Source organism: Thunnus maccoyii, chromosome 14, assembly GCF_910596095.1.
Source record: "Thunnus maccoyii chromosome 14, fThuMac1.1, whole genome shotgun sequence".
NCBI lineage: Eukaryota > Metazoa > Chordata > Actinopteri > Scombriformes > Scombridae > Thunnus > Thunnus maccoyii.
The window spans coordinates 16,461,197-16,475,647 of record NC_056546.1 but is presented as its reverse complement, the minus strand read 5'-3'; the positions used below and the strand labels follow the sequence as shown (position 1 = coordinate 16,475,647).

At 41.9% G+C, this 14,451-nt stretch overlaps 2 protein-coding genes across 3 annotated transcripts in view; one reads left to right on the top strand and one right to left on the bottom strand.

The window, feature by feature from the left end:
- Window positions 1-14,451, bottom strand: part of golga7bb (golgin A7 family, member Bb) — a 223,120-nt gene that overhangs the window by 159,510 nt on the left and 49,159 nt on the right. The window lies entirely within an intron of this gene.
- The window catches only part of zgc:171482 (zinc finger protein), a 58,849-nt gene that overhangs the window by 35,999 nt on the left and 8,399 nt on the right, over window positions 1-14,451 (top strand). The window contains exons 5-6 of one of the 2 annotated variants that reach the window (XR_006099843.1): window positions 522-891; window positions 8,705-8,783. Coding sequence is in view for 1 of the 2 variants with exons in the window: in XM_042432739.1 (XP_042288673.1) it covers window positions 522-779; window positions 8,705-8,801 (355 nt within the window). In the remaining variant the exon portion in view is untranslated. Of the gene's footprint in view, window positions 1-521; window positions 892-8,704; window positions 8,802-14,451 lie in introns of those variants that run through there. The other variant, XM_042432739.1, reaches the window with a different exon arrangement.

Sequence of the window (14,451 nt, the reverse complement as noted above, 5' to 3'; positions counted from 1 at the left end):
GGAGGGGTCGGATTTACCAGCTGATCAACAGTCTTAAATAAAAATCTGGGGTTAAGCTGATGAGCAGAGATAAATTCAGAGAAATATTGTGCTCTTGCATTCTTTACCATATTATTGTAGTGGATTATGTGGCCTCATAGTGTACTTGGAGACCTAACTTCTTCCATCTCCGCAGATGTGGCCTACAGCAATCTATTCTTTGCTCTCAGTCTCGAGCGGTGCAATCTAAACCTAGAGCTTTCAAATGTGCATGTGTGACTGTGTGTGTAGGCATGTATTTGAGATTTTGTCTTTGAGAAGATAATGAACAAGAGAATGAATGTGAATGCATTAGATTTACATGAAAATGTAATTTCATGAAAATATTTTCATTTCATATAATTTTTGCCCTAGAATGTCATTTGCATTTGAATTCATGTTAATAAGCTCCCTCCCTCTCTTCCTTCTATCCTCATTCTGCAATCCATCACTCTCCACACTGCACACCTTCTCTTTCCCTCATCTGCTCATTACTCCCCCAGATTCCTCTCCTTCCACCCCGCTGCCCACAGACCCTGCTACGTGTCCCCCTCCTCCTCCTGCCCTGCCCTGGCCCATGGCGGTGGTGGGCGGAAACGGCGGAAGAGAGGCGGGGAAGTACTGCTGCCTGTGCGGAGCCTGGTTCAACAACCCGCTGATGGCCCAGCAGCATTACGAAGGCAAGAAACACCGCAGGAACGCAGCCCGGGCACGTCTCGTGGAGCAGCTAGCGGGCAGTCTGGATGCCACGGAGAGCACAGGTCAGCCTCTTGGCCCCGCGCCCAACAAGTGACAAGTGAAGGGCAGAAGGGGTATTACGACTTTATACGAGGAAAGAGGATAAGGGGCAGATCACATTCAAGATCTGTTGCAGTGAGTGTGGACTTCTGAAATGTTCATATGACTTTAATGTAGTATGCATTTCACATATAGTATACTGAGGTAAGCCACACCGGTTAGACAAAATTAGCCCCATCAGCCCATTACTGTTAAGATCAGCATATTTACATTTGCCATACAACTGGGCAGAAACATGGCTTCTGTATGAATGACTGTCTTTCTGACTGCGTCCTGAACCATGTGTGCTTCTACTAAATCAGGTGGGAGCTTTCCCTCGTGAAGAATTAATATCTTAAAGATGACTGGAATACCTTCTTCTAATGGCCTTTAAATTTAGAAAAGTTTTACAATCCTGCCATCATAAAAAGCGGCACCCCACGGGCTCTAAAGGGAGCTTTGGCAAGTCAGAGAAAATGACTCAAGTTACATCACCCACGTATTTTCAGCTTGGGCTTGGAGAGTACTGATTTTATGAGAAAGCCTGTGTTACAAACTGAGGGGGGAGGGTCTGACGAAAGATGCTTTCAAGTTGCATTATGGGAAGTGTATTTCTGAAGCTTGACCCCTATTAGGGACTAAGGGCGTTTTCAGACCTATAGTTTGTTTGCTCTGGTTTGAATCAGTTGATGAGTTGGTTAACTTGGTGCATTTTTTTTCTCCTTGGTTTGGTTTCTTTTCACAAAGAGAAAAATCCAAGCAAACCAAAATGCATCACTACAACCCCAGTGAGAACACTCATTGGTCAGATGTGTCTGGGGCAGGGGCAAAATCATAAACACAGGCAGGAGGTCCTGAAGAAAATGCACCATACTTTGTGGCACTAGTCCAGGTCAGACTTCAATTCATTCTTCAGTTGCTGTTGATTTCGCTACAGGAGCCGTTTAACTCCTAGAGTACGCCTGGTAGTTTGGTCGGATCAAGGTCATTTTACGTTCTCACCACCAATGAACTGCTCAAGAGTTTGCGTGGGACCAGACCAAGACCACATCCTCTAAAGTGCTTGGTATGGTTGTTTCAGTTTGCACTTGAGTACGATTGATGTGTTAAGATCTGCCCAAACGAATTGCATCAAGGGAGATAACGAACCAGAGTCCAATACAACCAGACTAAACAGCACAGGTCTGAAAATACCCTAAAAGTCAGCAGGTCTCAGTATTTGCTGCATCAATTTTGACTCCAAACTTATGGAAATGTTATACAAATTCCCTGGAGTAATCTTCTAAAGGTGTTTACAGGGCAAATACTCTTAAGTGTTGGGGTCTCTAAGTCAACAAAATGTAAGAGTCCATCCATCCTCCCAACCAAATATTTGAATCTCTATAATTAACTGTGTATCTCAGTCCAACTGAAATTTTGACACATTTTATTCATCATCTGTTTGCCAGAGTCTAACCTTGCCATGTCGGTTCTCCGGGGACACAGTCTCCTCAGATTACAGCATAGCTTTCACACTTGTTAGTGCTGGGCATTGCGACGTGTAAAACTGTCAAAGTCATAGGACCTCTGTTGGCATGCTGCATATAGTTTACTTAAGCTCACACTACTAAGCTCAGGCAGCTAAATACTAACACATATTACACTAATATTTCCACTGAGGGTTGAAACATAAATCCCACACAGAATGACACATGAAAGGGTAAATAATGATATTTAAATGAGTGATTAAACTGAGATCATTTCATACTGTACATTACTAATTGATAAAACTGAGATCAAATTACGGTTAGCATAACAAGCACTGGGTTTTAATTACTATTCTCTTTCTCTCTCCCTCTCCAACACAAACAGTTCCACGCACAAATGTAGCAGTAAAAGGACACTGATGCTCATACACACATTTATGCCAGAAGGATATTCTAATGAAATAAGTAATAGTATTTGGCACATAAAATGCTTTCCTTTCCTGGTTCCTTTGAGTAATATCACTTACATTAGCCTACTGCAGTGGGCAGCACGACAAGCGCATGAGCGAAACACAATACCGTCAGGTTTGACGCACTCATACCGCACGCAGACACTGACACACACACACACACACACACAAATCTTCTGTGAGCTGAAGCTGCGCCATTTGCTGTGTGTGCTCCAGGTGCCATGACACAAACCATCATCTCAAGAAGCCAATCATATTAAAAGCATGAGTCATGTTGCCGCCTACACTGGCTCAGAGGCTTTAAGTGGTGTCATGTTGGATATCGTCCTCCATCCACACACTGTGACCCAGATCCCACAATCTCGGCTGTTTTTTTGGGGGGGGGGGGGAGAATTTGACTTCAAATCTCAGCATGTAACTACAGAGCACTCTTGAAAATTGTTAAAATACTGTGTAACAGACATATAAAATTCAAATTCATTTCATTTTTGTGTAATTTAAACGGAGATGTTTTCACTCAAAGACGAGAGAGTTGAAAAATCTATTAGCCGTCTTCCTTTCAAGGGCAATGAACTGGTCTAAGATTTCTAAGTGAGCTCGCTGCTGACGTGATCTATTATATGTGCCATCAATCAAGTGTTTCTTCCAGTGCCTTTAGTCTGAAACACTTTGTTCATCACAGTACGGCTTCATTGTCAGGAGTCGTTTCTTCTTTGGTGAGACACATTTCCATTGGTGCAAGATTCTCACATCTGATTGGCTTTTATCAACACTTCAGGTGTGAAGTCACAGGTGTGCTGGGTGTAATCTCGGAGGGAGGGTCGTATACGAGGCGGCAGCTGAGCTAAGAGAGAGAGGAGGAGGAGGAGGAGGAGGGGGAGAAATGAGGAATTCGCTCTCGGCCAAGTGCAGATTCATCTCTGTCCTTTTGTCCTCCTTTTCCCTCTGTGGAGCAGCGTTCTGTTTACATTCTGTTTTATCTTTTTTTCCCACCCCCCCTTCCTGCCGCTATACTCTGTCTTGTGTCTGTGTTTGTTGTTCCTGTTGTTGTTTTGTGTGTAAATGTGTGTGTGTGTGTGTGTGTGTAGACCACTAGGGGCTCCGAACTCGTCATGTCTCATCTGTCATCCTCATTAGCTCCCCACAAGGCACAGGTGAATTACTTACACACCAATATTTCCTCTCTCTCTCTCCAAAACTATGCCTACAGAGTCAGGTTGTTTCCTACTGATGATACTGACCTTTACTTGTAGGCCTATTTACATATTCTCTCTTTGTCTCTCTCCTTTTCTCCTCCTTTCACAACCTCACGACCGAAACGTATCACAAAATGCCCATGACATTTATATTGACGTTGTTTCTTACTTCTTAGATTTTTCTTGTGTAACTGCGGCAGACGGGGTACCATGGGAGTATGTTGTTAATTTCCACGGCTAGGTGCCAGACAAAACCCCTTGGAGATGGATTACGGAGGTGGACGAGGGACTTGCAGTGGGGGTGGCTACTGACGAGGGATGGAGCCTGGCTGACTCGGCTGTGTCTTTACATAAATCATGACAGGGGTAGAAACCCCTCAAGACAGAGCCGGCGCATTGTCTCTTCTCTCTGGAGACTCAGTCGAGAGTTATAAGCAGTGAGATAAGCGTCTCGGACTGGAGCGTGCGTGTGTGTGTGTGTGTGTGTGTGTGTGTGTGTGTGTGTGTGTGTGTGAGGACCCAAGAGAGAGCGAAGTACCAAAGCAGAGAAAATTGTGTGTAATTGATGACTGTGCGTGAGTCGGAAGACAGGACTGACCCCTTCGCCCCATGAGACAGTGTGACACTGTCGCACTAGCTGGCTTACATACATGCATGCGTCAGAACCACGTACGTAGTGCCCACATATTAGCAACGTCTTGGTATCGACACTCAGTACTTCTTGGGTTCCAACAGAAATGTGCAAGTTTTGAAATTTGGCATCTAATATTTGGTAATTGATTGTTGAGCTTGTTTACTTATTCTTTGATCAAATATTTCCACGACTGATTGAAATCAGAAAACCTTTCTAACTATATAGTATTTAGGCAAAGTTCTCTGTTTAATACTGATGCATTGAGCAATTTAAAATATTTTGTTTGAGGTTAGATTTCTAAATTTTTGTCATGGATTAAACTGCCCATTTAAAAGTTCCCAGAGCCCAAGGTAACATCTTCAATGGTCTTGTTTTGTCTGACCAATAGTCCAAAACCCAAAGATATTCAACTGACAATAATATAAAACAGAGTCTAGCAGCAAAACCTCACACTGGAGAAGCAGGAACCAGAGAATGTTGAATATTTTGCCTTAAAAGAAATTGACTGGAACTGTTTATCAAAATAACTGATAATTAATTTTCTGTCAGTTGACAAACGCATTCATCTACTAATGGTTTCAGCACTACTAATGTTCATTTTTTTTTTCTTTTTAAAAAGTCAAAATGTTTATATTCACCAAACTAAGGCAGTGTAAAAAGTATTATTTTGTATCAGTACCAAAATTCAAGCATCACATGGCACCGTTATCAAAAACAATACCTAGACTTAACATGAATATATCCTTGTAAACTACCTTTTATTAATTTGATTAAGATGAGTCAGAGGATGAACAGTGCAAACTAATGAACTGTAGTGTCAACTCAGAAAATGTAATTGAATGTGGTCATTTTATTTTAAATCCATAGTTCAGAAAGAGTTTCTTGTGTGTGAATAGAATTTTTTTTTTTGCCTAAAACAGATGGTCCTCCCAATTACTGTCACATTTGCTGAAAGACTAATTAGTCCCTCAATAGGACCTTCAAAGTTTGTTGCTTGGTAAAATTCCACTTGGATTCAATCTGACTCTGACCCGATGCTCAACCCCTCTCTGCGATGGTATTTGTGATATATTCCTGTGAGACGTACTGTCGGGCGTTCGCTGCAGACTTTTGGTTTTGATTGCATCTCAATGGGCTTCTTTTTGGATCCAGTTCCTTTTTAATCTTGCAGAGCGCATGGTAAACTAATGGTGTACCACGGCACAGAGGCTCTGGGGTAGTAAGAGCTCTGTAAACTATTACCCTGCCTCCACAGCGAATAAAATTAAAAGATGAATACTGTACAATGAGATTCTCAGCTGCAGTTCGTCCCATAGGAAGGAAGCAGAAAATAGAGTAAACTCTACCTCGAAATGATCCTTATTTAACTGGATGTTCAGTGGTGGTGGGTAAACAGCGTGTCATTTCCTCCCTCTGCTGCTCAGTACAGTACTATCCCACTATCTAACTAGATTTCATGATCGTCAGCGCTGACCACTACCTAAAAATCCTCCTGGGACTGAAAAAAAGCTGCAGTTATAGCTTGGCAGAGCGTCCTAATGGAACGAGCCATGAGCATCACGGTACAAATGGGTCATTAATGTTGCTTGAGCTGTGGCTAAGTGAAAATACATCAGACACTGACTCCACAGGAAGACGTCGGATTACTTTACAACAAGGCTCTTGAAAATAACGCAATTTTTCCCCATTTTCTGTGCAGAGAATGTAGCTCATTACTTTTCTGACAAGCATTTAGGCATCTCCATACCAGGGGTGCCAGCAATGCCAGAAGGCTCTGTATATTAAACAGCCACAAACAGCACCACACCCACTGCCTTAGCTCATCTCACCCCCTCTTTTCTCTCTCCCTGGCATATCTTCTTGTGTAATTAACAAGGCTTAGAACACCCTCACAAATACTGGTCATGCTCACAAAAAACCCACATTCACAGCCCTGCGCTGCGTGCTGACGCTCACATCGCGCGCGCGCACTTTCCCTGCATGTAATTAACATGGATTATGGCACAGCATGGTATTCTGCCAGAACTGTTTTATTAACCAAAAAACATAGTGTGTGTGTGTGTGTGTGTGTGTGTGTGTATCTCCATGGCTGCATGTTCAAACGACTGGCACATACGCATGCACATATTCTGGCACCGATGCAAACTGCAGCATATTGTAGATCAGTGCTACTCGGCCAGGCAGTGGGGAGGTGACATCAATCAGACTAAAAGCAGGGAAGCTGCCTTTGTGTGTGTGTGTGTGTATGTGTGTGTGTGTGCACATATACACACGTGCACATAAAACACACTTAATCGTGTATACAAGAATAGACCTCTTTGTGTAATCCTCGCGGCGGTATAGAATAACGGGGTAGAGAAAGGGAAGGAGAATGAGAGACTTATCATTCCTCTTTCTTTTCTAAATTATCTCTTCTCCAATTAATAGCCTTTTCATTAAAAGAGAACAGAAGTAATGACATTTTGGCAGAAGAGGTAGTACTATCTCTCTTTTTTCTCTCTTTCACACACAGACTTAGTGATTATCTCCTAATAAATGCAAAATATCAACATTTAAGCCAAGACAGCGCTTACTCTGGGCAACTAATTTAGTCGCGGCTTTCTTGTAAATGACTGCTTGTCCTTAATCACCCCTGAAACAGACACAGTGATTCGGAGACGACGGGGAGTGGATATGCCATATTATGCGGCTCCGGCCCAGTCTAAATGACCTCCCACCACTCCTAACTATATTACAACTTCATCTCCCAACATACTTCACCAATTACCGCCACAGAAGGTCAAAAGGTGATGGAAAACACAGACAACTCATAAATCTCAAGGACAGTAATGACAGCAGGGAAAAGGGCACCCACACACACATATGAGCTGAACACCTATCCAGAATTCGTCTTCCAAAAAAAAAAAAAAAAGAAAAGAAAAAAACAAGCAGAGGCGAAGACGGGAGGGGGGAGTAAGTGCAGGCTGAAGGGGGGAAAAAAAAGTCTTGGAGCAATTAATTTTTGACTGTTTTGTCATACAACCCCCGAAAGTGACAAGGTTGTTCATCTCGGATCTGAGGAAAGTTCTGCAGTGACGGCTCTGCAGTGTGCAAAATGTGAGAAAAACAAAAATAGCACTTCATTGCATCTCTGAGAGAGAATACGCAGCCAATTAAGTCATGATGCTGATTGCCCTATCCGCAGTGCATTTCCTCTGCTTCCTCTTCTTGTGAAAGAGAGAAAGATTTCAAAAATTCAGTGCCGCTCTGTTGTAGCTACCACGTGTGTGAGGAGGGTGGATGCACATGTCACACGTCTTCCCATGTGGTCATTAAACAGCAACGTGCATTTTACATCACTGTTGCAGCGAGACGACTCACTATCCTTACGATTTCTCCGTCTCCTCTCCTTGATCTTTTTATATTCATCTTATTTTACGCCGCAAATTTTTCTCTATTCGCTCGTTCTGTCTACCTAAACCACCCCCCCCCCCCCCCCCCCCCCCCATCTCTCTTCACCCCACTCTGTCAGTGTCTCCCGTCCTCATCCATCTATTTATGGGTGTTCATCTCGACCACCTGCTAACCCTCTATTTAGTTCACATCTGTGTCTGAGCCGCACCATCTCGAGCACACATTCACCGATACAATACGAACGTCTATGCACGCACAGCCGTACGCAGCGCTATACATGTACACAAGCTACTGCACTGTTCTCTTCTTCTCTTGTCCTAATTCTTCTCACCCGAGTGAAGCTTGAAAAGGCACCTTCACACACACACACACACACACACACACACACATACATACACACACGCACACAAGCGGATACTAGAAAGAGGAAGGCAGTGATCTAAAGATCTAAAAATGTAACTGGCTTTCTGCTAATGATTAGTCTAATCAAATCTTTCTCCAGATGCACTCTAATTAGGAAAATTACTCTGTGCTGCAGTGAGTAAAAATAGGACAGTTATTTGGTGTCAGCTCAGATTTTTATTGTTGTTCCTGTTGGCCTCATTGCTGCTGCTGCTGCTGCTGCTGATGATGATTCGGATGATGATGATGATGATGGCAGCTTTTAAGAATTTTTATGGTCTAAACTTCTTAAAAGGGCCCTTACAGTAACTGCTGTACCTGTGTGGATGTGTGCTTGTGTTTCTCCAGGGCTGCGCAGTAGTTACTCCTGCAGTGTCTGCAGTGTGGTCCTCAACTCCATTGAGCAGTACCACGCACACCTCCAGGGCTCCAAGCACCAGAACAAGTGAGTACAACAACTCGTCACTGTGTATGTATGTATGGATGAATGTACAGATGACTTAACAGTCAATTGAACTAAAGGAGAACTGTGGCGTGAATGTGAGTTGGGCTGAAGACTGTATGAACTGAAGCACAATCCCTTCTCTTTCTTGCTTATAGAGGGAGATGTATGTCATATGACAGTAGACATTGAAGTCACCACAGTCACTCCGACCTGGGTGGCAAACATACAACGCAACAGTCTTTACACGTACTGTGTATTCACATAGAAAACAATAAAAAGCTCAAATGGCAAATGCAATGCAAATGAGGATCATGGTGGATCCAAACCCAAGTCTTTTAGAAATATAATAATAGACAAGCAAAGATCATAGCGTTGGCATTTCAACTGTGTCTCCTAGAAATGACATTCATCCACAACTAATTTGCAACAGCAAATACATTGTGTAAAACATATAACGCCGCCACGATTATGCTTTCTATCACGATAATGAGGAAATGTTCATTAACGGGTCCGCCAAGCTGCAAAATGTTTATTAAGATTGTATCTGTAAATATCTGTTGTTTTCCTACAATATCTGCTCTTGCAATACAATATCCACTTGTAGCGAATAAAGCATGATAAAATGTTTTCATGGTTATGTTTAGGGGCTCACAGCACTTTGTTAAGGTTAGAGAAAGACTGTTGTCTCGGTTTAACACTGAGAAAGTTTGCAGTGACTTGACAGACGAGCCCTGTGCTTTGTACACCCACCATCCGCCCTGACCACCTCCATATATTTACCATCAGCTACATAAATATAGTGCTTCCTGCACTACAAAAATATTACAAGTCAACATAATTATGTTTCTCTCCAAACTTAACTTGCAAAACAAACGAGTACTTTGCAAATGTAATTTCTAGGAGACGGTTGGACATATGTATTGCAAGGGGACAAAGTCAGAGAGCTGCACTGGGCGGGACCGCCTCAAGCTATAAAATGATCAAACTGTGTAAATATCTGATGAGCCTACATAAGCCACATCGACTTGATGAGATAATGCACACAGATGTGGAACAGGCTGCGGCAGCATATTGTAAATATTGACAATAACACACTGAAGCGGTGTGGTCATTTCCATTATGGATTTAAAGAATGTAATCCCAGCCAATGTGAGGGGAATTATATCCACCAGCAGAAGGGACTGTGATATGGAACAGTTACATTTCATGCATTTACCATGAGATAGCTGTGAGCGTGGTTATAGGCAGAGTCTGTGTCTCTATGCATGTATGTGTCTCTCTATATTTAAAGCAGTGTAATGGAAATTAAGTGTCTTATGAAGGGAGTATTTGTCAGATAAAAGGGTGCTTGAGGATATAATTTTGTTGTTGCGGCTGTTTCTTGTTTTCTTTTCCTTTTATTCTTTTCTTCTTCTTTTTTTTTTTTTAAAGCACAATTCAGCTCAAATGTCTGTATTTATCCACCCTGGAGCTTAACTTGTCTGGGCTACACACACCAAACTTCTGCAAACAAGTTAACTCTTAGACAGAGACTGGTGGGTGTAGTGAGAGAAACAACGGCGATAACAAGGATGAGAGAGGCAGAGAGTTGAGGACGAAGAGACAAAAACAGAAAGTAAATAATAGGATATATTTTCTTTTAGCCAAGGGTAAATTCTAAATGCCCTTTTCTGGTGATGATGAGAATCATCATGGATGCTCTTAATAGTATATGCAGTATGTGATCTACATGGACACACTATAGTTGTCATATTTTTCTCCTGTCCGTACAATACAGCGCAAAAGCTTCCATCATAACAAATCACTCAGTCTCAGTCAGTGTCAGAGTTATGGTTTATAAAACAAGAGAGTCTGATAATGGATTCCTCTGTTCCTGGTGCATCTTTATAGAAATTTATGAGAAATTGATGCACTGTTATGAAGAAAACAACAGCTGATTCTACAGATTTTTTGAAATGTGTTGGAAATACCCCAGTGCTAGATTTTAATCTTGTTTCAAGAACATTTTTGGCACTCAACAATAGACTACATAATATTTTTTGCCTTTTTTTGATATAAGTTAACCGGAAACTAGAAAATAAAATTTGGTCAGGCAGCTGAGACTGCTGCTAGAGCCGTGGCTCGGGGGTGAAATGAGTAAAAAAATGTGTTGGGATGGAAACAGGACCCCTTAAGGCATTTAAGTTCAGCCCAACATCCAACAATAAAACCTTTTTTTTTTTTTTTTTTTTCACCTAGAGTGTTAGCAGTACATTCAGAGAGTTTCGGTGTGATTTGCTGAGCTTTAGCGATAGCGGCTCTCACCAGCGCAACGGAACCTAACTGGAATTTGGTTTGTGAAGCTGAAAGCACCAAAAATTACATTCAGAATGTTCAAACAGAGTTGCATACAGACGCTGATGTTATCCACAGAAGCCAATGTGATTTTTTTTTTTTTCCTTTCCTTGCACAGATCAGTTAGCAGGTGCATTTTGATTGAAACTAGTTCTCAAAGGTTTGCAAATGAATATGAGTAACTGCATCATTGTATTTGGAGAGATGTGTTGTTGAGTAGGTGGCAAATATGTTTTATTGTGTTTTTAGGTGAAACTGAAGGTCACAGAATTGATGTTCACAGCAGGCAATGTCCATTAACAACTGCGTGTCAGTAAGCAAGATAGTTAATGCCCAACATAGCTCACTGTAAGTCAGTCTGGATAAGAGTGTCTGCTGAACTCCTAAAATGTGTGATTGTTGAGGTGTATAATATTTCTGCACAGGCTTTATAACTCAGGGCAGGAACAGTGGCTCATAACTCTCTCCCGATGTCAGTTTTACTGTCGTAATGCGGAAAAGAGAGCAGGACACACTGACAGAGTCGTGTTTATGAGGGAGGAAGAGAGAAGAAGCGAGACAGATCGACACGGGAGAGACAGTATGCACCGCACACAAAGAGAGACAGATGGGCAGAGAGATGCAGTGAGACAGAAAGACACATCGTGTTTGTGACAGAGGCAAAAAAAAGGGGGCAGAGAGATGGCAAAAGACTGAGGAAAAATTGATAAGAAGAGACAGATGGACATGGAGAAAAGCAGTAATATAGACAGAAACAGGATGTATGAGAGACAGAAGGGTGCAAAGAGCAGGAAAAAAAAGTTAAACAAAACTGCAGGAGGAAAAAAAAAAAAAAAAATCTCCTTAAATTGAACAGAAAGGTGGAGCCAGAGAGATAAGAAGCAGATTTGGAGCGGACACTGAGGTGAATCCAGGGTTGCTGACAGCTGCAGGGCTTTTCTGCTTAGGGTGGAGAGGATGGATTGACAGGGAATCAACGGATAGAGGGCAGTGAGAGACAGACTGAGAGAGAGGTACCAGGGAGATTTATAGGAGTAGCACTGATAGGTCACTGGATAGAAGAGGAGAAAGTCCCTCATCCACCTCATCAGACAGGATTACAGGAAGTGGAGGAAGTTTGGAAGACAAGTGTGGAGAACTGGTCTCATTTCAAGGCAGTGGAATTTACTGTGAATTGTTCACGGGGGATGTCGACAGGAGGAGGAGAGATAATGCTGACATTTTGGAGCGCGATGAGTGTTTGGTGACTTTTAAAAGAAAAAAAATATGTTTTTTCTGAGAAGTTCAGTCGGTGTGTGTGATGGGACCTCATGATGTCTCTGTGGGTGAGAGATCGATAAATGTATACTGAACTGAAAAGAGAAGATAGCGGGATCGTTAGGAGGGAGTAGAGTTGGAGATTGATTTTAAGGCCAAAGTCTCAGACTTAGAGACATCACCCGCATGGTCAGTTTAAATAAGAGCTCAATGGCTCAAACGTCCATATGGTTCATCATTTTTTTGTTTTCATACAGATTTTTAAAAAACAAGCAGATTTGTATTACCAGATTTTCCCGGTGATTTTATGTCCAGTACACCCAAAAGTTCCTGCACTGCAGTTTACAGTATACAAGGTCTTGTTGTGATGTTCGCAGCTGCTGATTATGTAGCACAGTCTGTCCAAGTAAGAAAAACAAATGGTTAAATTACAGAGGATGACGCTGCAAACGATACTTTAGCTGCAACAATTAGTTGATTAACAAATCAACAGAAAATTAATCGCAGACTATTTTTGAGTCATTTTTTTTAAGAGAAAATTTCAAAAATTTTCTTTCCAGCGTCTGAGATGTGAATATTTTCTGGGTTTAGTTTATCTAGTCTTCTGACAGTAAACTGAACATGTTTGGGTTATGGACTGTTGGATGGGACAAAACCAGACATTTCAGGTTGTCTGTGGGAAACTGTGATCGACATTTTTCACCATTTTCTGACATTTAATGGACCAAACAACTAATTGATTAATCAAGAAAATAACAGATTAATCGATAATGAAAATAATCGTTAGTTGCAGCCCTAATATTTTTATAATTTCATAAATAAAGGGTTTACCCGGGTGTATTATTGATTTATAAGGGGAGTGGTGTGCTGAGGAAAACTCGGGAGAGACTCAGCAGCAACCTATTTCTCCGTTCTCTGTTTAGCATCGTCAAGTTAGGCTAACCCATTGTTGCTAACTATGGAGCTAACACCCTTCACTTTTCCAGCAGTTGGGAAAACAACAGACGTGACTTTTTTTTGTCTTGAGAAGCTGCAGCATTTAGTAACTGAAACGCTGCAGTCTGTACTGTTCATTTACTGCCAGACTTACTGCTAACCTTTTCCTCTGCTCCGCTCGCCTTCACCGTTGCACATTTTTTTGCTTCTGTTGGCACCTATTTCATCTAATCTTCACCAAACTTGGTACATATCATATTTAGATGACCCCAAATAAAACCGAGTGCGCCTCTCAAAGCACAAGCAATTTTACAGTGCAACAGTCATGAGCCCTTGCAGACTTACTGTAAAAAGTCTGTGAGAGTAAACACTGGTGCTGGAAATAAGTCAGTTGCCGGCTCTGTTGCACTGCCGTATTGATCCTCCGGGAAACATGCAACAAAACTAAAGGTTCCACCTCATCGACCTCACTTCCTCTGCCTTCACCCAGTCGCTCAGGTGAAACAATACGGGTACATGAATGTGTGTTAGATATCACTTTAGGCTATGTCTCTCTCACTTATATACACGCTCCCACACACACTCTTCCTATTCTTAAATCATGTGCATTTCATTCTATTCTTTGCAACACAGTAGTATTGGGGGCATGATATGATAGCAAATAACTCCCCTGTCACAGTGTTTTGTGCAGCACTTTGTGCAAAGTGTTACTCTTTTGCTGACATGGGGATGTAAACACACTTGTGTAAGCACTAGACACGACTCTAGTCTAAAGCACTTTGAGATAAGGAGACATAAGAGTCCATAAATGAGGACTGTGTGTGTGTGTATGCATTAGTATTAGTTTGTTTTTGCAGCTCATGGCATGAATACAAACGTTAAACCAAGTCTCTTCCTTTTAAGAACAAGCTGTCTGATTATGGGATGTGGTTTAGATTTGTGTATAGCTATTTGCATGTGTGCAAATGTCGACGCATTTGTGAGTACTTATGTGAAAGAGGCTGCTGAGATTTTTCCGTTCATATCTTAGGGTGGGACAAGGCTTTGCCAAAATGACGTGAGCTCTTCCACCCCAACTTTGAGTATGTGTTTATGTGTGTATATATGTATTTGTGGGCCGTGT